Source organism: Biomphalaria glabrata, chromosome 6 (assembly GCF_947242115.1).
Source record: "Biomphalaria glabrata chromosome 6, xgBioGlab47.1, whole genome shotgun sequence".
NCBI lineage: Eukaryota > Metazoa > Mollusca > Gastropoda > Planorbidae > Biomphalaria > Biomphalaria glabrata.
The window spans coordinates 6,685,524-6,708,025 of record NC_074716.1 but is presented as its reverse complement, the minus strand read 5'-3'; the positions used below and the strand labels follow the sequence as shown (position 1 = coordinate 6,708,025).

General features: G+C 35.6%; 1 protein-coding gene across 2 annotated transcripts in view; it reads left to right on the top strand.

Annotated features, from left to right (window-relative positions):
* The window catches only part of LOC106053383 (uncharacterized), a 45,233-nt gene that overhangs the window by 2,707 nt on the left and 20,024 nt on the right, over window positions 1–22,502 (top strand). For both annotated transcript variants that reach the window (XM_056033826.1, XM_056033825.1), the window contains exons 2-6: window positions 3,737–3,897; window positions 7,005–7,191; window positions 8,150–8,167; window positions 8,945–8,989; window positions 18,256–18,354. In XM_056033826.1, coding sequence (XP_055889801.1) covers window positions 3,889–3,897; window positions 7,005–7,191; window positions 8,150–8,167; window positions 8,945–8,989; window positions 18,256–18,354 — 358 coding nt within the window. In that variant the 5' untranslated portion in view covers window positions 3,737–3,888. The remainder of the gene's footprint in view (window positions 1–3,736; window positions 3,898–7,004; window positions 7,192–8,149; window positions 8,168–8,944; window positions 8,990–18,255; window positions 18,355–22,502) is intronic.

The following is a 22,502-nucleotide window of genomic DNA, read 5'->3' as shown; positions in this document are numbered from 1 at the left end:
AAAGGTCTTTATCTGCAGCTGCGCAGATTAGGCCAGATCCGACCATATTTAACAACGGAGTCAACAAAAACGCTAGCTGTGGCATTCATACTCTCCCGCCTTGACTACTGCAACGCCGTGCTAGCAGGTATACCTGATGACAAAATAGCCAAGCTGCAACGTATACAGAACAACGCCGCTCGAATAGTCCTTAAAAAAACTAGACAAGATTCTGCTACTACGCTCTTGCGCACGCTCCATTGGCTTCCCGTGAAAGCGAGAATCGATTACAAGGTCGCCACACTTTGTCATCAGTGTATATATAACAATGAGATGCCCTTGTACCTTAGCGAACTGATTACTCCATATGTCCCCCAGAGGACCCTGCGCTCAATGGACTCAACGCTTTTAGTAGTGCCACGTTTCTCCCTCAAAAGCTACGGTCTGCGTGCTTTTTCAGTTCACGGACCAAAGGTTTGGAACTCACTCCCCATTGATCTCAGACAGACAACATGCTATACCACTTTTAAGAAGAACATTAAGACCTACTTGTTTAAAACTTTTTTAGATTAACTGTTATTCTAGCAATTGTGTTTATGTTTGTAATGTTGTTACAGCGCCTTGAGCCTACATTTTGTTTGTTAACAGCGCTTTATAAATAAAATTATTATTATTATTATTATTATTATATATATCATCTGCGTAGCCAGGGTTTGTTTTGGGGGGGATTTTTTTTCTCTCCCCCCCCCCCCCCCCCCCCCCCGAAAAAAATATATTTATAAGCATGTATGTGTGTGTGTATGTACATAATCTTTATTACATTCTGACCCTTTATTCTTTCGGAAGACGTTTATTGTGTCCTAGAATTTCTTCCTGGAGTTAGTGGAAAAATTGATGACTCCCTGCCATTCTTAGCAAGGTGGTCTGGGGGAGCGCCAGGAGCTCCCCCAGTGCGGGGCGGAGCCCTGCCGCCAAACACTATTTCTGGTATTGAAAGCCAACAAAATGCGTATTCTGAGGTATCTACAGTGTATTTTCCTGCTATTAAAAAGTTTAATTTCAAAAACCTAATGAATGTGCAATTCTTACTGACTTAACCCTCCGGCGCCATTCAGTGAATTTGCCGTCAAGCTGTTTCCACAAAAATCTGTCACTGGTAATGTCTGAAGCATCTTCCCACCTGCTCTGAATGTGTGTAGCAAAGTTGTACTTAATAGGATGTGACCGCAACTCTTATTATGCGTAATTCATTTTGTCGGAGAACATGTCCCGCAAACCTCATGCGACGCTCTTGTCACAATCTTACTAAGGGGTCGACTCTCAGTTCGGCATAGCATTTCCTTGATTTATACCCGATCTCTATAACTGACTCCTAAAATCTGTCTTAGCCGCCATCTTTGTTGAGCCACATTTCAATTTCGCAGATGACTATTCACTGCACTTTATTAATGGAGCCCCGCCACTGGTAGAAATGTGTAACCCCTCTTGAATACGCTCTTGGAATTAGGTGACTGTAGTTTGCTTTAGATTTTATATCGAAAAGGGAAGTTTTATCGTCAAAATTATCTGTTGGAGGTTTTAAACTAAAAAATCTCTGTAGCTGTTTTTTTTTTTAAAATTCAAAATTCTATTTAGCTAGAAATTGGTAACTGTAGTTTGCTTTAGAATAATATTGTAGATAAAGGTTTTCCACCTCAAAAGGCTCTGTAAGGGAATTTTAAACTCAAAACAATCTGGAGGGGTTTTAAACTTTAAAAAAAAAAGCCATCTGTAGGAGATGGGTTTAAACTTAAAACCCACAATTGGCTTGGCTATGCTAAAATATTTTTAGTGTGTAATTTGCTTTTTTTTTTATATTGAAGTGGAAATTTTTAGCATCAAACCCCTCTGAAGAGGAGTTTAAAATAAAACCCCTTTTGGCAACGCTCATAGCATTTTGAGTGCGTAATTTGCTTTTTTTTTACATTGAAGATGTATTTTTTAGCTTCAAACATTGCTGGCGGGGGGTTTAAACTCAAAACCTCTTTGGCTATGCTCATAGATTTTGGAGTGTGTAATTTTCTTTTTTTTTAAATTGAAAAGGTATTTTTTAGCTTCAAAATCCACTGGAGGGAATTTTAAACTCAAAACCCCTTTGACTACATTTATAGAATTTTGAGTGTATAATTTGCTTTGTTTTTAATATTAAAGAGGTATTTTTTACCTTCAAACCCCGCTGAAGAGGGGTTTAAACTCAAAACTGAGTCAAAACAAATTTAGCTACGCTCATAACAGTTTGTGTGCGTAATTAGCTTTTTTTTATATTGAAGAGGTATTTTTTTTGGCTATTGAAGAGGGGGGGGGGGGGGTTTGAACCCCCAAACCCCCCCCCCTTGCTACGCCCATGATATGTATTATATTTATATATATATATATTTTTTTAAATTTATTTATTAATCTTTGGAATTAAAGATATTGCCATAATATATGAGTGTTTCTCTATTACTGGTGACAAATAGGTATTTGTTCACTAAAAAGTCTATTGCTCAAAAACTTCCTATTTAAATGTCACAATTTTCTTTTCATTGCACTTTTCTTAATATAATACAGACATTACTTCAAAAAAAGAAGATGATTATGTCCTACGTGTCATGGTTTATGTATAAATTGTGATATTTTGAGCTTGATACCTGGTGCATAGTAAAATTTTAAAATTGTTGAAAATGTGTGAAATAGTGCACAAAATGGCATCTTTTGATGTAACATGGAACACCTGGCTTTGGTGGAAGTAATATTCTACTAAAAGCAAGGATTATTGAATAGACATTTTTGTTGAAATAGATTAACAATATAATGTTATTGCAATATCTATATCTTTTTATTTTATATTTACTTTAGTATTACTTAGATGTCGACGTAAAAAATGTGTCACAGGTGCATCACATGGTGTCCCACTTAACTTGAAACTTTAAACCTTTATCAATTGTAAACAAAGTAAAGGATTCTGCTTCCAATTGTGTCTCTGTTACTAAAAGCATCAATGATTAATTGATATATATCAATTAATTTAATATATATATATACACAACATCTTGTGATATAATAGTCATGTTATAATAAATGCTTGAATTATTGTTGAGATATTGCAGAAAATAATAGCCTATATATATTTAGCTATAAATATATAATGCAAGTATAGCATAAATTCTATTTTCTTATAAAAAATCTTATTTAAAAAACTTTTGCCAGTAGTGTTGAATGCAAACATAGCATAAGTGCTTAAAAACTACAATTTCTCTATCTAGCTGCTTAATATAATAGAAACATTCAAATTATGCTAAAAAAGCAAACAAATTAAGTTATTTATACTTAAATCATCAATGGTGTCCCAGTAATGCACCTGAAATGCTTAAGTGTGTACCCCCTTTTGCCAGCACTGCTGAGGAAATGTACATATTTCAATTCTTTGTCTATTAAGAAATTCTTAAAACTACAATGGGCGAAGAAGTGAATACACTTAAAATGAATCCAAAAACTTCCACTTTAATATTTGGCCTAATGTGACACTTTTTGATACCAGTACTGGAGAAACACTCATGTACATTATATGTATAAAATCTGCAAAATATATTAGTTCAAAATTATCCTTTTAAAAGTAAATCCATTTAAAAGTAAATCCAAATGAATATTATAACTATTGGACTATTCCTAATACTTTCATTGAATATAGTTGTATTCAATCAACTATTTTCTACTGATGTATGTATAACATTTTTAGCATTTCAGATATCTCTATGCTTGAAGACAAATAATAATGTAACCATCAAGTGTTTTTTGGAGGATGTTGACATTAAAAATAATGAGAGCTTTTTTTATTTACAATTATTACATCAAAACTCAACAGTGGCCACAATCGACAATGAAAGGGAAATGCTGATAGTGAGTTGCTCTTTGTTTTTTATCTTGACTTAAGAGATTAAGTTTTGACAAATGAAGAACACCTTATATATTTGATGCCCACATGTAATGCCAGATATTTAGTTTTTGTCTTCCCACCCTATACTGGGCATCTTTCTGAGCAGGAGAGCCCTTGTTTTGTTTTTAGAAAAAAGGACCCCTTTCTTTTAGAAGCTGACAATTATTTTTCATAGTGAATTTTTTAGCTCATCCAGTCCTGAATTAGAAAAAAAAAACAAAATACAACTTTTATATAGCTATTCTTCATGCTATAGCATGCTCAGCGTGCTTTGGTTTAATCTCTTTTGTGGACCTGTTCAACATTTTGTCCATTTATTAATGGAAGAGCCATAGAAACTAAAAATTTGGCTCTGTGTTCATATTCACTGATGAGTGGGAAAAGAAGTACTTCATAATAAACATTTCTTCCTGAAAAGAAGAATGCAGTTGAAGCTGTCAGCTTTACTCTCATAACACAAGTAGAAAAATGTCCATTAAAAACCAATCTAGACAAAGTAGCACATTTTAATAGCTTTTGAAATAAGAGCACTTTAAATTCCTTCTTCCAGATATTCCCCTCCTCCTTACTTACCCCCTCCTCTGGTAAACAGAAGTCATTGGGCACTGATCTGTAAGGATATGAAAGTTTGCTAGAGTGTGCTTGATGTGGTCATTGTGTTTTTGGTCTGACATTGTTTTAGCAGGCCTTCTGATTGGTGCTTCAGAGGTAGCCAGATTGTCAAAACACATTATCATCATCAGCCTCCAGATTAGTTGAGCAACTTTGTAAAGTTCAATGTCTATTAACAGTTAGGCCAGCTTTCAGTGGGTTTTCCTGACCATCATCCATGCTTTTCTCACTAATGTTAACAGATAATTAAAAGTTTATTGAGTCCAGCTAGATATGATGAAATCAAGGCTTTATATTGTTCTGATCAGTCTCACCAAGTGATATGTTGTTTAATAATAGTGAAACTCTCTCCTCTATTGAGTTCATTTATCTTCTTATCTTAATATAATGCTGACGTTACTTCAAAAAAGAAGATGATTACGTTCTATGCGCCATGCATTTAGTCATGCATATTAACCAATGACTTAAATTCTGCTAAGTCACTGGTTTTCCTGGCTAGCCCAGGCAACCTATTCCATGCTCTAATAGCACTAGGGGAAAAGGAGCATTTGTACAAATTTTTCCTAGCATACGGAACGAGAATTGTGCCTTTATCTTTGTGTCTTTCTGAGTATTTTATTAAATTTTGTTTTTGTATTTGAAGATTATGGTTTAGTGTCTTATGTATAATTGCTAGTTTACTTTTGAATCTTCTATCCTGAAGGCTTTCTAAATTTAGTGATTTTACTAAAGGTGTTACTCTAGTCAAATGTGAATATTCGTTTGTTATGAATCTCACTGCTCAATTTTGTGTCTGTTTCTTTATGTTTTCTTGAGTTGAGAGGTCCCAAACAGAGCATGCATATTCTATTATTGGCCTAATCAAGGTTAGATCTTCTCAGTACTGATTAGTTCATCTATCTTGTTCAGAAGTTTCCTCATATCTCATTCTACTTAGAATATAAAGATTCTGATAGTTCTTTATTGTGTTTGACATGCTGTGTCTTCTTGTTCCTACTTTTTTAAACTCTTTATGTGGCCAAGCAGTTTTTCTAAGCCACTTAACTTCCCTTCTGCTAAGTTGCCAAATATTTTAGACACCAGTTGTTTTAATGTTATGGTAAGCAACTCAACAAAAGTATTTGAAAAGATAAGGAAGTTTTTTTACACTTAAAGATATAACAACAGTAGTTTTTATTTCTTGTCATACTTACGCTGTTCACAAATGCTGTCTCTGTGGCTGAGGTATTACCACTGCCTAGGTGGTCACAGATTTATTATCACTTGACAGTAGTGAACAATAACTATTCCAAAACATCACTTTGAAAAAAGTCCATTAGGGATTTGAAGCGCATGTCATCTGCTCCATCCCATTAACATTTAAGAATAATTTCTCCCAACAGACATCATGGACTAGGAGCATTTAACCTAATGTCCTGTCTGTAGGTTCTACAACAACTGTGACCATTAATATAATTGCTTTGCTCCATGTATGTAGCTTGCAGTCCTCCAGTCCTGGGCCTGCTATAAGCACAACTCTAAGGAATATCTTAATTTTCCTATTCTGTAACTCCCGCAATTTGTTAAGAACTGCCACTCCAGGGGGCTGTCTATGATAGCTATACTCTTATGGAACTTTTTGTACTGGGTCATCAGTCTTTCATTCCATCCCCACCTCAGACTCCACTGACATAAGGGGGCTAGGCTTGGCCTATCTGCTTCCTCTAACAGATGTTTGCACTTAGATGCAATGTTAAGGCCATGGGAGCTGGAATTATCTTGGCAAAACAACACCAGGAAAGTCTTCCACTACTTATTAACAACATTTAACAGCTTCACAATATACCTTAGGATCTACTTGTCCTTTACAGTATTTGTTGGTTTGACCATTGGCAATGGTTCTTCCTCGTTCTTCTGTTTGGTGGAGTGTGAAACAGTACTCAGAAAGACACAAAGATAAAGACACATCATTTCTTACTCAAAAGCTAGTACAAACACTGATATGCATAGAACATAATAATTTTGAAGAAATTTTTTTAACCTATTAGTTAAGACAGGTGCCAATTTAGACTTTTGATATCTGTAACTTGTTTTTTTTTATTCTTACAAAAAAATATTTTAACTCTTTCTCTCCTAATTGATGATGCCTACGTTGATTTGACTCTCATTAAACTAAATTCGTTTTTGGATTTTTAAACTTTAATTTGTGTTCTGTAAAAAGAGCATGCATTCTCCTATAATTCAATACCAAATGTAACATTTTTTGATAAAAAAAAGTTATTGAAGTTTAATCATAACAGGATAGTGAAATACAAATGAACAAAATGAATAATACTATCGGAACGAGAAAAATAATTATGGAGAGAAAGAGCTAAAAATCATATTGGAATGTTTTCTTTTTTTTGTTTTTAAATAGATATGTTGGATTTCATTTTAGTATACCATTTAGAAATCTATAAAGAAAAATTATACATTTCAGAACACAACATCATCATTTGGACAGAAAGTTAAATTTTCCAAATCGCCTATACTGAATCTTGAAATTGATCTAGAGATGGATGAGGCATCAAATAACACGATTAGTTTGTTCACTTGTGTGATAGGCAAAACTTTGTCATCAAACAAACTTGTAATACTTGAAAAACAAGTTTCAGTGGACAAGAAAGGTGTTTTTTTTTTATTTATTTATTTTTTTTTTTTTATAGTCTTTTATACTTACAGTAAGTTTGTGTGAGGTTTTGAATGCCCGATCATATAAAAACAGACTTACACTAGTTTAATAAGAAAACATTCTATGACTGGCTTTTTTTTTAATTTATTAAAAATTATTGTACAATCAAATCACATGAGGATATGGAAGGACTGAGAGGTTTATCACATCACTAAGCTGAAAATGAAGTAAATGAAACTAATTAGATAAAATTAGAGTTAGATAGGTGTACATTTTAAAAGATTTTTTCAGTTAATTCTTGTGGTTTGAGAATTTTGTTAAAAAACTAAATTAACTTTGTCAGTGCTATATAAGGTTTGATAGTATTATAAAGATAATACTTGCTGATCAGTTAGGCATGGACAATCTAGTTCCATTTTTTCTTCCCTGATGACCTCTATGCTTGGGTTGAGAAGTGGAGTTTTAACTATTGACAATAATATATATTGTCATTCTTAAAATAAAGTTATGTACTGAACTAAACTTTTTTTTTTTTTTTTGGCTTGTTTACTTATAAATTAGATTATTCAATTTTTTAAAAAATATTTATATGTTGTATTATCATGCTTATTACTACAGTCTATGTAAAATAATTTTTATTATTCGAGTCTTTAATAAAATGCTGTTTATGTAATGCTACTTGCTATAGTCATTACTCAAAAAAATTTTAATTAAAGGGTTTCCATAAATTCTTTTAAAAAATGTCTTTAGCACATTAAAGGTTTTTGCAAGTTTACCCATTCATAACCTCTCATGGACTTTTATTGCTGCACTAATGTGTAGAATATATTGTATTTGTATTGTGTTTAGGTCTAATTTTACATTTTCTACTTAAAACTATTAGCAAAAAGAGTGTTTTTTAAGAAACTATTTTGTTGTTTTTTTAACAGAAACATGCTTTCTCTTTGTTACAGAATCCACAAATGATGATGGTATGTTTTACTAAAAGTATAGAAAGCAAGAAGAAAAAAGTATCAATGTTCTGACTTGGACAAGTTTTTTTTGTTTTTTTTTTTACTTTTATTTTTATTTCTTTTTAACGGTTCCTGAGTGAATGGGGGATTTAGGAATTAGTTGTTTACTTTTTTATTGGGGCTGGGGAGTGGGGGATAATTGATGATTGTATTGATTAATAATAACAGTCCTTTTTTTTAATATCTGCTTTACAATGCTTGGGGGGTAAGTAAGTAATGAAAAATTGAACCTGTATTTAATTTTTGCACATTTCTGTTAGGGTTAGACAAGTGTTAGACATTTTTTTTTTCCTATTAGAAATTAGAATAAATAAAAAAAAAAATTAACTTAAGAATACAGTTACGATTGTTATTGGGCCATAATACAATTAATAAGAATAGCATGAAAGCATGAAACTTAAACTAAAGTTTGATGAAATGAAATGTGGAATGACTAACAAAAATAGTATTGAAGGCAAAGTAGTCAATTTTACGCATCAAGTGTGCACAAATTTGCAAACTAAATGTGTAACATGTAGCTGCACTGGTCACAATGGCTTGTGCTACAACATGGTTAAATAAAATCAAAATTGACTAATAACTCTGATAATTAGCTGAAAAAAAAAGTAAGATAAGGTATGCATCTACATGAACCAATTTTTAAGCTAATAAATTATAAAATTTGATATTAGTTGATTTACTTCAAATATTTAAAATTTCTGCCTTTTAACAGAAGAATTCATTCTCTTTGTTTAGATGTAAATAATAATGACAGTTCTCAAGGAAAAGATAAAGTTGAAGGTAGGTTTTAGTATTCGTGAAAAGCACTAAAAAAATATTTTATACTATTCGACCGGCGGCGTAGCATACGCCTCTATTTTGCAGGGATGGCCTTAGGCCACTGCAACCTATGCAATCGCAGTGGGCCTTGCACTTTCATAGGACCCACGCTAATTCATGGTGTATAAATTATTAACATTAAATTATTTTATAACTTAAAAGATTTCCCGCGCCCTCCTCTCGATTTACCAGGAGCTCATGGAAATCTCCAGAAATTGCAAAATATACGAAAAAGTCCTTAAAATATAAGTTTTGTTTTACATGTTTTTCGGATGTTCCTTCAGAGTTGAAGATAGTTTACTTCCTAGTCCAAACCTCCCGCAGGACGACGGGGGATGGGAGCGGGCAAGGTTTGAACCCTCGACCGTCGATGAATTCGAACGACAGTCCAGTGCGCAAACCGCACAAACAGGCAGCCATCCACGACCAGGCAGCCATATGGAAAGATATAGACAAAAATTGTCAGTTTGGGGTATTATTCAATATGGAAAACGCCAAACCTACGCGTGATAAATAAAATCGGCATTATGCATTAGCCGTAATTGTGGAATCAGGTGAAAGAAGCTTCTCGCGCCTCAAACTAATGAAGAATTACTTGATGTCAACAATTCTCAAAGATAGATTGAAACATCTGGTAATTCTTGCTGTTGAGCGGGATCTATGCGGGAAACAGAATAATTATGATATACTGTATGACTTTGCTACACGCAAGGCTCGTAAAGTAATTCTGTTTGTAGTAAAGAATGAATAAAATGCATAAAGAAATATATTCTAATATAAACTCTTAAATTTCACTTATTACCTGTGTCACGATCATCAATTATGGTGTCTAGATGTCAAGATCTAAGATGGAAGCTATGATAGATGTCATGTTGAAGATTATCTTGATCTATATCACACCATCAATGATCGTGATTGCCGAGGATCTTGAAATCGTCTTTTAATAAGATGATCATATAGAAGTAGCTAGATCTAGTTGATAATACAGTCATTCAGAATGTTGCCAGTTAATAAGAGGATCATCTAGAAGTTGCCAATCGCTAAGTCGATCTAAGTATGTTACTATTTTCAATGAAGAAACTTCTCTTCATCTAAAACAAATGCTTTAATTTAAAACTTGGAAAAGCTATTCACAAATAATTACAATGGTTAAATGTACTTGAATAGAACAGAATAAATTCTGCTGAATAAATGATCTACACAATAATATAAAATATACATCTGAATCCTAACATGTTCCACACGACACTGACTAAAAATCTAGAATCTTTCCCCGGGTATAGTGTTGTCACTTGTCTAACATCCCCTCGTTGCAATGCCAACCAATAAATGCAGCTCAATGTACAATAATTAATATTTCAAAACCAATCACATTTATTCTGACACATAGCCGTGCCGCGTGATGGAATTCCCCGAGCTAACAAGTTCTGGCTGGTAACCTTGGGCGGCTAAATATAGATACTGTGTACATGACAACCTGCTTCCCTACCCAAACTTGGCCCCGCGAAATCCGTTTTGCATAGTGCCCCAAAATGGTTAAGTCCGGCCGTTTCGCATAGGCCTCTCAATGGTTAAGTCTGGCCCTGCTATTTAGTGACGGGTGAATATGCATAGTAGATTATTTGTTCTCTTTCCATGATTTTTATGCTCACAATGGTTAAGTCTGGCACTGCTATTCAGTGTTTGTAAAATGTTTTACATGATTTGGATGTTCCTTCAGAGTTGAAGATAGTTAACTTCCTAGTCCAAACCTCCCGCAGGACGAAGTGGGATGGGAGCGGGCAGGGTTTGAACCAGGACTATCGATAAATCCAAATGACAGTCCGGCGTGCAAACCACATGACCAGGCAGCCATCCGTAGTGACGGGTGAATACTACTTGTTCTCCCCCCCCCTCCTGTTTTTTGAGGGGTAACTCTATCCACAAAAATAAAAGATTGATGTTTCCTTTATTTCTTCTTGTCCAAACTGTTGAGCCATGAAGAGAATTATATATATATATATATATATATATATATATATATATATATATATATATATATATATATACTATTTTAAGCCGAAATGTATTTTTTTTTGTTGAGAGGAAAGTTAATTCTATTGCCTTTTACCTGAAAAGCTACTAGGCCCATTCTTTTTGACAAAAAGAATAGGAATTGCTTCTGCAGCAATAGCTTAACTCTCCAAGCATGTGTGGGAAAATACCAAATTGACCATGGCAACAAAAATCCTGGTCTACAATGCTTGCGAGTTCTGAGCACACTTCTTTGTGGTAGTGAGAGCTGGGCAACTTTTATGCTTCAAGAACACAAATTAAATAGCTTCACCTCCACCTATGCTGCCTGCGATGCATAATGTGCATCTCCTGGAGGGATTGTGTCACCAACCAGGAAGTTTTGAAACGGGCCAATATGCACAGCATCTTGCTCTCCTTCAACAGAGAAGACTACGCTGGCTCTGTCATGTCACTCACATGCCAGATGGAAGAATCCCTAAAGACATCCTATACGCTGAGCTTGCAGAGGAAGCCAGACCCAAGGGCCACCCAATACTAACTTTCAGAGATGTCTGCAATTGAGACATGAGAGCCACTGGCATCAACCAAAGTATGTGCGAGGAGATAGCCCAAGACCGGACAGCATGGAGACAGACTGTACATGCTGGTACGAACTTCGCCGAATGCAAAAGAAATGAAGCCGTGTCAGCCAAGAGAAAGAAAAAATCTGCCCTGACAGCTAGCCCTAGGACAGATGAATATTCATGCATGAACTGTGGCAAACTCTGCCGCTCCAGAATTGGCTTGATCAGTCATTCCAGGTTCTGCCCCATCTCAAGATGGAACCAAAGCCAGTTACTCATCTGGGCGCATCCATTGTCTTCTGAGACAGAAGGAGACATATACTATGCCCATACCCAAGCTAACCAGAAACCCCATTGCTAGTGAACCATGTTGAGAATTTCTCCCTTAGAGCTCGTGAAAGGAAGCGAGCAAGGACAGTCCAAATGCCACACATGAACCAGTTCTCTCTACATCTAATCTTTGTCCCAATTTGTCTTTCATGCACAACTCAGCATTCATACAAAATTTGTTCTATTGTCTCTATGTCCTCTTTGCGGTGGCGACACCATGTTTTTTAGTGGCCAATCACACCTCAATGGGCGGGCACCCAGTGTAAGGTGACGTTCACACCGAATCATAGAAGACTCCCACCGATCGCGAGGGGTTCCTTTACCATTCTGACACCTTTACATAGCCCTTCGAGGGCTTCTAGAGCAGACATCAAGTCAGTAAAAAAGACCATGTGTTTGGCTGGCGCAGCCCCGTTACTTGCTTTTTCCTTCCACCCATTCCAGTGCCTGGAACATTGCCTCCAGTTCAGCCTCAAGCCATTGCAGGGCCCCATGAGCTCGTCACTTTTGGGAGTGCCAGAGTGTTGAATTACCGCTCCATACCCAGCTCTCATAGAGCCCTTTGGCAGCATCTCTCGAAATACTTGGCAAAGGGAGGTAACTCCAAAAATAAATAAAGTGATTTGACAAAATATATTAAAAAAATCATTAAACGGCATCTAATAATAAAAAAAAATATAAAAAAAAAAAATAAAAAGAGAAATTGATGGCCTTTAATATGATATATAATTTCTATATGTTTTACAAGCTTTAAACAATAAAATAACAGGTAAAGATTAAAATTTTTAGAGTGGCTGATTTTTTGAAGACCCGTAAACCCCCCTCCCCTTTCAATCAGTTTTTTCTGGTACCCTCCAACATTTACCCAAAGACCAGTAATGTTTATAAGTAGTAATTTAGTAGGCCTTTAAAATAAACATTCTGTTTATGCATAAAATGTGGAGATGTCTTGAGTATTTACTGACTTCCAGCAGTTGTCCTTGAGGCTCCTAGTTGCCTTGTCATGCTGATGTGGCTCTGTATAGGTCTGAGTTATCATTACTTCTAGCATGACAAACTAAAATTATCTAATCATTGTCCAAATCAATTAGATCTATTTCATCAAAAGTTTCCATATGGTATAAAAAAGGTGTTCAAAATATCATTCCAGGAAGTTGAAGATTCATTAATGCCAGGTTTAGAATAGTCTAGATCTATATCCAATGTTTTCTTCACTCTCTCTCTCTCAGAATCGGATTAGATCTAAGTCTAGATTTACCGCTAAATTCTCATGATCAGTGTCTTTATCAATTTCATCTTCATTATCAGCTGTATGTAAGGGGTCTAAAAATTTAAAGGTCTTTGAGAAAAATGTCCAGTAATTGGGGTTTAAATCATTCATTTTTTACCCTTTTTTAAGCTGCTGCCATAAAGGGAAAAGTTACTTGTAGTTGTATGCTGTCTAACAACTTAGATCTCAAAAAAAAAAAAAGAGAGTTATTAAAAATAATTATTGCTTTTATATTGTGCTACTTTCATGCTTATAGCATGCTCAGTGCGTTATGGGTATCTGGGAGGTTTTTCCATGCTGCCTGTCGGCGCTCAGTAAACAACTCTGCTCGAGCCACATTTAGAACTTCGAGCCCCCCTCATAGGTAGCCAAGCCAAGTTCAAGGGTACTTAGCCTCTTGAAAGCACATTCCATATGATCTCATTTATATTTTGTGGCCCTCAAAGGTTAGATTTGTCTTCTAAAAGCAAGCCACTTCATCATATTATTAAAAAATAAAACAACTAACAACTAATAAAATAAAGTAAAAAAAAAAAAAGTAAAGTTCCCCTATCAAACCTTGTGGTTTATAGGGCAGGTGATGTAAAGGTGTCATGTCCCCATCACAATGACCAAACGCCTTTATTTTTCCCCAACTAATGTCAGGTACTCAATAGAGCTGGGTGGACTCAGAGGCACCCAAAGATCCCGAAATTAAAAATCTCAGTCTTCACCAGAAATCGAACCCAGTTTGGATGCCATGCGCTTTACCCCTCAGCCACCACGCCTATAAAAGTAATGTTATATAATATATATGTAGTTCTTATTTGTGCATCTTGTGTATCAGCTACAAATAGGCCTACACTTACAAATAATCTATAAAAAAAAAATTGATATTCATATAAACAATTGCATGAATACGAATGAAACAAATGAAAACAGCATTTAGAGTAGTGATGGATGACAGGGGAAGACAATGAAATTACTATGAAAAATTTCTTCATGGATAATCAAGATTATTATTATTTGTAGTATCATTATATTAGTATCATAAGGTTCCCCAACCAAATAGTGATGACAAAATAGGGACAACAAAATAGAATGAACAAAATAGTGCCAATAAAATAGCGCAGACAAAATTTTTTTTCAGTCATTTTGCAAGAGATACTTTAGTTATCTTAAAATACAAATAGAGTCAATTTGTTTTTTATTTTAATGTTATCATTATTTCTCATTCATTTTGCCGGAAACACTTTAGGTATCTTAAAATATAAATATGGAAACATTATGCAAGAATCATAATAAGCTAAAATGAATACTTTCAAAATATCTCATTTAAATTCCAAAAGTGCGCTTGAAAAACATGCAAAGATACTTCCATACTTGTCTGATTTACACACCGTTTAAGAAAAAAACAACTGATTTTTATCATGGAAAAGAATGTACCATAATCAGAAGAAGATGGGGTTTATATTCGTGTCTCATGAAGGGTGTGCTTGGGAGAGGCCAACTATTTAAATTGACACTCCTGAACTTTGATAGCTAAGTTAGACAAATACGGACAGTAAATAGTAAAATTAATGATTGAATTTGTCAGTCACTGCCTGAGATAAAACAAACATTTGCCGGTATAAAAAATATGATCGCCTTCATAACTAACCCTGACACTTAAGTTTGTAAATGTTTTTTGCTGCATGAGATGTCACGGGTTGATCAAAGAGAGATGGTGCAGAAAATCAAGATTTCTGAATATACTATAGCACACATTTGTAACAACACATCATAATATACCTAACCCATGAACAGGGTCACCACATTTCAAAATCATATTTTTAGCAAGTTATGCATTTTAAATATTCGTGAAAAGGAGAATGAGATAAAATTTTAAAGTACTTTCTCTTTCTCTGAAAATATATGGCATATTTTTAGATCTATTAATACTGAAAAAAAATACACACCTCAAAATTAAGGCTGCCCAGGCCTTCATGTACTAAAATCTGGTACTTTTATACACATCATATATATGTGTGCACTATTTTGTCCTGCACTTTTTTGTCTGGAAATTTCGAGCTATTTTGTCTGCGCTACTATTTCTGCGCTTTTTTGTTGGGTCACTGTATTATTATTATAGAAAAAAAAAGAAATACAATTTAACATTCTAAGTAAACTACAATAAAGAAATCTACTAGTGTATATATATCTGAAACCCTGCTCTCCTTAATCTTTTTTAGTGTTAAACTTTCACTCCTTCCAACAATGCTGAGGATGTTTTTAGGTATAAACTCCCCTCTTCAAGAAAAAACTATACCAAACTACAGTCACCGAATTCCATGAGCGTAGCTCTGGGGGGCAGGGGTTTAGAACGCCCAGCCAATAAAAAACTAAAGGAAAACTCATCTCTGCCTGTGGTCCCTTCTGGGGCATAGTCCACCAACCAGCTTCCTCCAGACATCTCAGTTCTGGGTGAGTCTCTCCAACTGTCCCTATGTCTTGCTCCTCTGCTTGGCATCTGCTTCCAAAATGCAGCGCAATGTATTCCTTGCCCGTCCCCTCTTCCTCTTTCCTTGGGGGGTTTCGGTTAGAGCTGCTTGCCTTATGTTGGATGCAGGCTTGCCAAGGAAAACTGGTCTCTAAATTCCAAACTTGTAAAGAGATAAAAACCCTTTTCCAATCAAAAGAAAAGTAATGCATAAGAGTAACTAAAAAGTGGTTTTAAGTTTAAATCCCATCCCCCCCCACACACACACACACATTTTTTTCAAATAACTGATGGATAACTAACTAAATTCCACTATTGTAGCCAGTTGGTCTAGACGGTGAAATCCCCATTTTCAATAATAATTTTTAAAAAAAGAAAGCTACAGCCACTTTATTCCATGAGTGTAGCCAGAGAGGCTAGAGATTTAAACCTCTCCAATAAAAAAAAAAACTAAAGTAAAACTACAGTCAATAAATTCCATATGCATGGCCAGATGAAAAATACTGTCTCTAAATTCCAAAAATGTAGCCAAGAGAGTTTTTGAGGTACCCCCCCCCCCCTCTTTTCAATAAGAAAAGCTAAGCTATAAGCACTAAATTCCATGATCATAGCCAAAATCGGTTTTGTGGTTAACCTCCTATCATTTTTTTTCAGATAAAAATCTAATGCCATATCTACCAGTCACAATTAATAAAAACCAGTGAATAGCAGATTTGATATTTGACTTACAATGTACTGTAGACATCCTTGAATATGCAATTTTTTTATTATCTAATACCAGAGTTAATGCTTGGCAGCGGTGCTATCCTGGAACCCCCTAGGGAAACCGACAGTGTTCACTCAGAACCCCTAGCTGTTCCAGAAGGAACCTATTTTAGGTTACAAAAAAAACTTCAAAAAGTTGAAGGGACTGAATGTATTGAAAATGTACAGGCACACACACACACACACACACATGGGGGGAGGGCCCCCCCCTCTTCCCCCAATTAAAATTTCTGGCTACGACCATGGTATACAATACAACTAATTAACTTTTTTCTGGTCTCCAAATATATATATAATTTTTCAACTCACTGACATCATCAAAAAAAAACCAGTACTAATTAAATAATATTTTTTCTATTATGTAAATAGTTTTATAGTTTTTATCGCACATTATGGCTGCCTGGTTGTTTGTGCGCTGGATTGTCGTTCAGATTTATCGACCGTCGAGGGTTCAAACCCTGCCCGCTCCCATCCCCCGACGTCCTGCGGGAGGTTTGGACTAGGAAGTAAACTATCTTCAACTCTGAAGGAACATCCGAAACATGTAAAACATTTTACAAACATTTTTTACAAACAATATAGATATATATATATATATATATCTTTACACAACTTAAGTTTAGATAAAATCATTTAGAAACCAACTAGATTAAACAACACATTAGATCTCTTCTTAATCAACAAATCTGGATTAGTAGTAGATAATAATAATATCCCTGTTCTATCAGACCATGAGATCATTAAAATACACAGTCAGATAAAAGCAGTAGCCAATATAACCCCCTCCCCCCACACACACACAAAAACTTACTCTGGAACAAATGCACCCAAACACAACTATACCAAGCTGCATTAATCTTTCAAACATTCTTATCAGATAAAGACATTAACCAACCAGTTGATGACCTCTGGAATTTCATTAAAAACTATCTTAAAAATATTTTAGAAAATCATATACCAACTAAATACAAATCAAACAAATAAATAATTCTAGTTTAATAATAAATTTAAAAAGCCTCGTAAAAAGAAGGAAAACCTATATAGAAAATTTAAAGAAACAAATGCAGAAAGAGTTTATACAAAGTATATTAAAATTAAACACCTAACTTAAAGAGTAAGCAGACAGCTGCACAGTGAATACATAAACAATGTAATATCTAAGGATAACAACAAAAACCAATACATAATGATAATGAAACCATTAGTAATTATTTTGCATCAGCATTCTCAACTCCAGGAGATGCAATGGTTATTCGTTTTCTGTGGCCTACGGTTAAAAAGGGTTTCATGGGGCCAGTACAACGACCAACTGACTTTACTTTTCCCCAAATAATGTCAGGTAGCCATTAGAGCTGGGTGGACTCAGAGGCGCACAAAGATACAGAAATTACAAATCTGAGTCTTCACCAGGAATCAATAAGGTTTGAACGTCAATATTAAAAATCCCAGTTTTCTCTACAATTCGAACCCTGGACCCCGGTTTGGAAGCCAAGCGCTTTACCTCTCAGCATCCGCACCTCTACATATATATATATATATACTTGTATTAGTAGGGTAAAAACTTGAGTGATCGTAGTATATTGTATAATTTACAATATTTTAGAAGACTATCACTTGTGCTCAATAAACTTACTCATGTACACAAATAAATGATCTGTATTATCTTGCAGGTGTTGATCTTTTTTCCCAATTGAAATCTCTTATATACAAAATTTTTAGATGTATTATTGTATTAATGTGTATAATTTATTTGTATGTTTTGTGAACTAATCATTATAGTAGTTTCAAGCAACATTTATGTGGAAATGTTTTTTTTTCCTCTCAGGCTTGCAAGGAACACATCTTCTAATTGCTGTTTGTGGGACTGGCATTGTCTTGATAGTGATTGTTGCTGTTCCAGTTGGTGTTTGGAGGAAAAGAAAAGGTGAAATAATGTTTATTTTGTTAATGACTATAATCAGTGCTTCTTTCAGACGGTAAGCACCGGTACACTGGTACCGGCACCTTTTTCAATGTGTGGAAAAATTGTTTACTTTTCTTGTATGTTAATGTTATTCATTTATTAGTAGTAAAAAGTTAAGCAATCCACCACTGAGTACTGGCACCTAATGTTTTGTACCAAAAAAAAAAAGCACTGACTATAATAATCTATATCAGTATATGGAGAAAAAAAATAAAAAGACAGCTTTTTGGATTTCTCAGTCTACCTGATATAAATTAGAAAACACTAACCATAGACCGACATCAAAACCTCAAGCATTTAAATTAGCTCTTCATAGAAACTTTACACAACTTAATTTTAAATTAAATTTAAAACAAAAAACACCACATTAAACAAAACATTAGACAACACATTAGATCTCTTCTTAACCAACAAACTTAAGATTAGTAGTAGAATATGATATTATCCATTAACTATGTATCCATGACATCTTTGAAATAAATGTAACCCAATTAAACAAAGCTGTATTTAACTTTCGATAATCATTTCTATCAGAAAAGGATATTAATCAACCAGTTGAGGACCTTTGGAACTGTATTAAAAGCCATCTTAAAAATATTGTACAAAATTCAATACCATCTGAATGCTCCTGAAATAAAATAAATAAATGCCAGTTCAATAAGAAATTAAAGAAACTTTGCAAACATAAATAAAACCTAATTACAAAATGTAAAGAAACTAAGGCAGAAAGAATGCATAAAAGTACCTATAAATTTAACACCTAACCTAAACAGTTAGGTGTAAATCTGCAGAGTGAATACATTAATTAATTAATATCTGAAGATCCATGCTGATACATTAAATCTAAGAAAATGGAAACAAAATTAAAAAGTGAAGATAACATATTGATACTAAAATTAAAGCTAACATTCTTAATACATATTTTGCATCATCATACTCAGCCCTAGGAGACAAAAACATATTGCTTAATTTAAATGAAGTAGAAAATATAGGAGATATATAGTACAGGAAAAAGGGATCCAAAAAATATTAGCTTGCATAAAACCAGAAACCAGAAAAAGCTTCTGGACCTTATGGTATTCCAGATAGATTGCTCATAGACCTAAGGTAGCACCAGTGTCAAAATACTTTTTCAAAAATCACTAAATCAAGGTAGGGTACTGTGGGACTGGAAAGTGGTTTAGTCACTCCCCTATTAAAAATGGAAAAATCTGATCCACTAAAACAACAGAGCAGTATTACTTACCATTGGCACATGTAAATATTATAATTCATGTGATAACCTCAGAACTCACTTAGATAAACATAATGTACTCACTCCATACCAACATGGCTTTAGGTCATGTGAAACTCAACTAATTAGATTAATTGATTTTTTGTAAAGGCATAAGTGTCCAATAAAGGGATTGCTGATAAAAAGCCCCCATGTTATCTATCAGCATTTACAAAGTAATTTTATAAGATATATTAATATTAGCAAGTTCCTATGAAACCCACTGTTTATAATGAGTTCCCAAGTGACCTTCAGCTAGAATTTAAGGTGCTTGCACATTTGTCCAGTGATATGCTATTACCTACTTACTTAGGCTACCAATTCTAGCTTCTAAGTGTGTAATTGTATTAATGAAAGCAAAATAATAGACTTGATAAGTCATGGGTAAACTAAAATACAAATGATAGTCAGTTTGGTCAGTGTTAGGCACTTAGTTTATATTATTAGTTAGTTAGAGATGCACCATAGAAGACGTATATTGAACAGGACTAGTGAAGCTTGGGATATTTTGGGTTAGAGACTGGAAAATCAGTTAGCAATAGGATTCTCTAGGGTAATGACGTGTTTTTATTGAAAGAGACTTTGACTGTGGCCTTTTATTGGATTAAATTCATTGTTTACAGTTCATCAGTGTTGACCACATCTCTTCATTCATTAAAATAGATGTTTGTCATTCCGTGTTGTTGATTAACCACACTGGAATACACCCGAACAAGAAACTCAAACACTGCTGAGTAAATTGTCATAATCTGACAACCATTTATAGTTAACTACACTAACTTAACCCTAACCCTTAGACATCCATCACATCAGGAGCAAAGTTTTATGCCCTTAGGATGTTCATTAGGCTAGAATTTAACTGTTTTTTTTATGAAATGAGAACCATGCATTGATATACCCCAGAAATATACTTTGAATGATTTGAATCATCAGGCTAGAAATTAACTGTCTTATTGGTGAATGAGAAAAATAAAGTTATATAGCCCAAAATGAATATTGTTATAAACTTGGTGGTGGCACAGATAGGGGTAGTGGTGTGTGTGTAGTCAGCCGACGCAAATCGCCCCAGGCCAGCGCTAGACGAGCGGTCAACCGTGACGAGTTACGACGATCGGCCGAGACGAGTGTCAACAAGAGAGTTCGGGAAGGATCGCCGACGTGAACAGAGCTCAGGGGCGTCACGAGAGTTGTAGTCATCTGACCACCTAGAAACGTCGAGCGGCGTTCTGTCCGGTTCTAGAAGGCCAGTAGGGACCCTATATAAAGAGCGGAGGTGTCGCAGTCAAGACGGTTCAGAAAGCGGGTTTACGACAGGAGTTCAGAACACGGTCGACTACAGCACAGTTCAACGGTGTGGTCCTGTACGGAGCATTACGACGGTTCAGTGCGGAGTACTATCAAGTACAGTTGAGACGGCTGGCGTCTTGATCTTGGTCTGTGATCGAGTCCGACACAACGAGCCTAGTGTGTGAAGTCAGTCCTGAACTGTTGAACCCAGTGCAAGCCCGGAACGAGACGGAGAGACCAGTGCAAGACTTGATACGGCGGAACGGTGTTATCGGAGAGATATTTGTTATCGCAGAGCTATTTGTACTGTCCTACGTGCTGCCAATTGTACAGTATTGGCTGTTATTTATGGACATTAAACCTTTACGTTATTTTGGAGCCCTGACTTGTCAAGTTCTTTAAGTTGGTGGTGTATGGTGCAGTTTGCAGAGAGCCTGGATAGTGAGATTCGTAACAACTGGTGTCAGAAGTGGGATCGGATCGGAATCGGATTGGATCGGATCTACTATGGCTCGTCTGAAACTGCTGTACGAACTTGAATTTAGAGAACTGAAGGAAGAACTCCGTGATCGAGATCTGAAAACGAGCGGAAATAAAGAAACCTTACAAGCACGCCTCCGAGAATGTATAGTTGAAGAAGAGGAAGATCCAGACACGTATCTGTTTGAAGTCGCACCAAATTTAAGAGAGTTCTTGCACCAACAGCTAGACGACTGGAAGGAAGAGTTGCGGGCTATGAATACGACATGGAAGAAGTCCAACGAAGAGATCTGTACCAAGCTTGAAAAGATGTATACCTCAGTGAAGGAAGTGACGAGCCCCGTGGTGAAAACGATGGACGTGGTGGAAGAAACCCTGTACGACCAAAGAGACTTGAAAGATAAAGGAGCTGCGCCATCGTTAAACAATGAACTACTAGCCACCCAAAGCTTTGAAGAAATATGCAGTGACAACGGCAATGCTGATGAATGTGGTGCTGCCTGTCAATCTGAAAACAGGGAGTACAGACCTGTGGAGCCGAAAGAGACAGATGAAGAGACAATGGAAGTTGCCCATAGTTCGAACGAAGCTTGTGATGCAGCTGTACCTGATATGAGCACCTCAAACAGCAAGGCATATGAAGTGAATGTTTGCTCCGCGTCCAAGCATTTTGCTGAGGAACGTTTGCAAGTTGCAAGTGGCGTACGAAGGTGGGACCCTACTGACGCTTGCCCAGATTCTAAGACCAGCGAGAGAAGCCCTGATGGTGACCATAAGAACCCAATGAAATCTGACGAAGCTGTTGAGGGACATTTGCAAGCTAAGAGATACCAGCCAGGTCCGTACCCAACAGCCGTTGGTCCAGCTGCCAAGACTGGAGAGGAAAGTCCTGAAGGTGGTAAAGAGAATCCAAGGCAGTCTGACGTTGACGAAAGTCATCGACAGGGTCTGAAACCAACAAACGATTGGCCCGATACTGAGACAAGAGAGAGAGGTCCTGATGGTGGTGAAGAAAGCCGAATGGAGCCTGAAGCCGAAGACGAGGGACCTTTGCACGAGGAGTGTTACC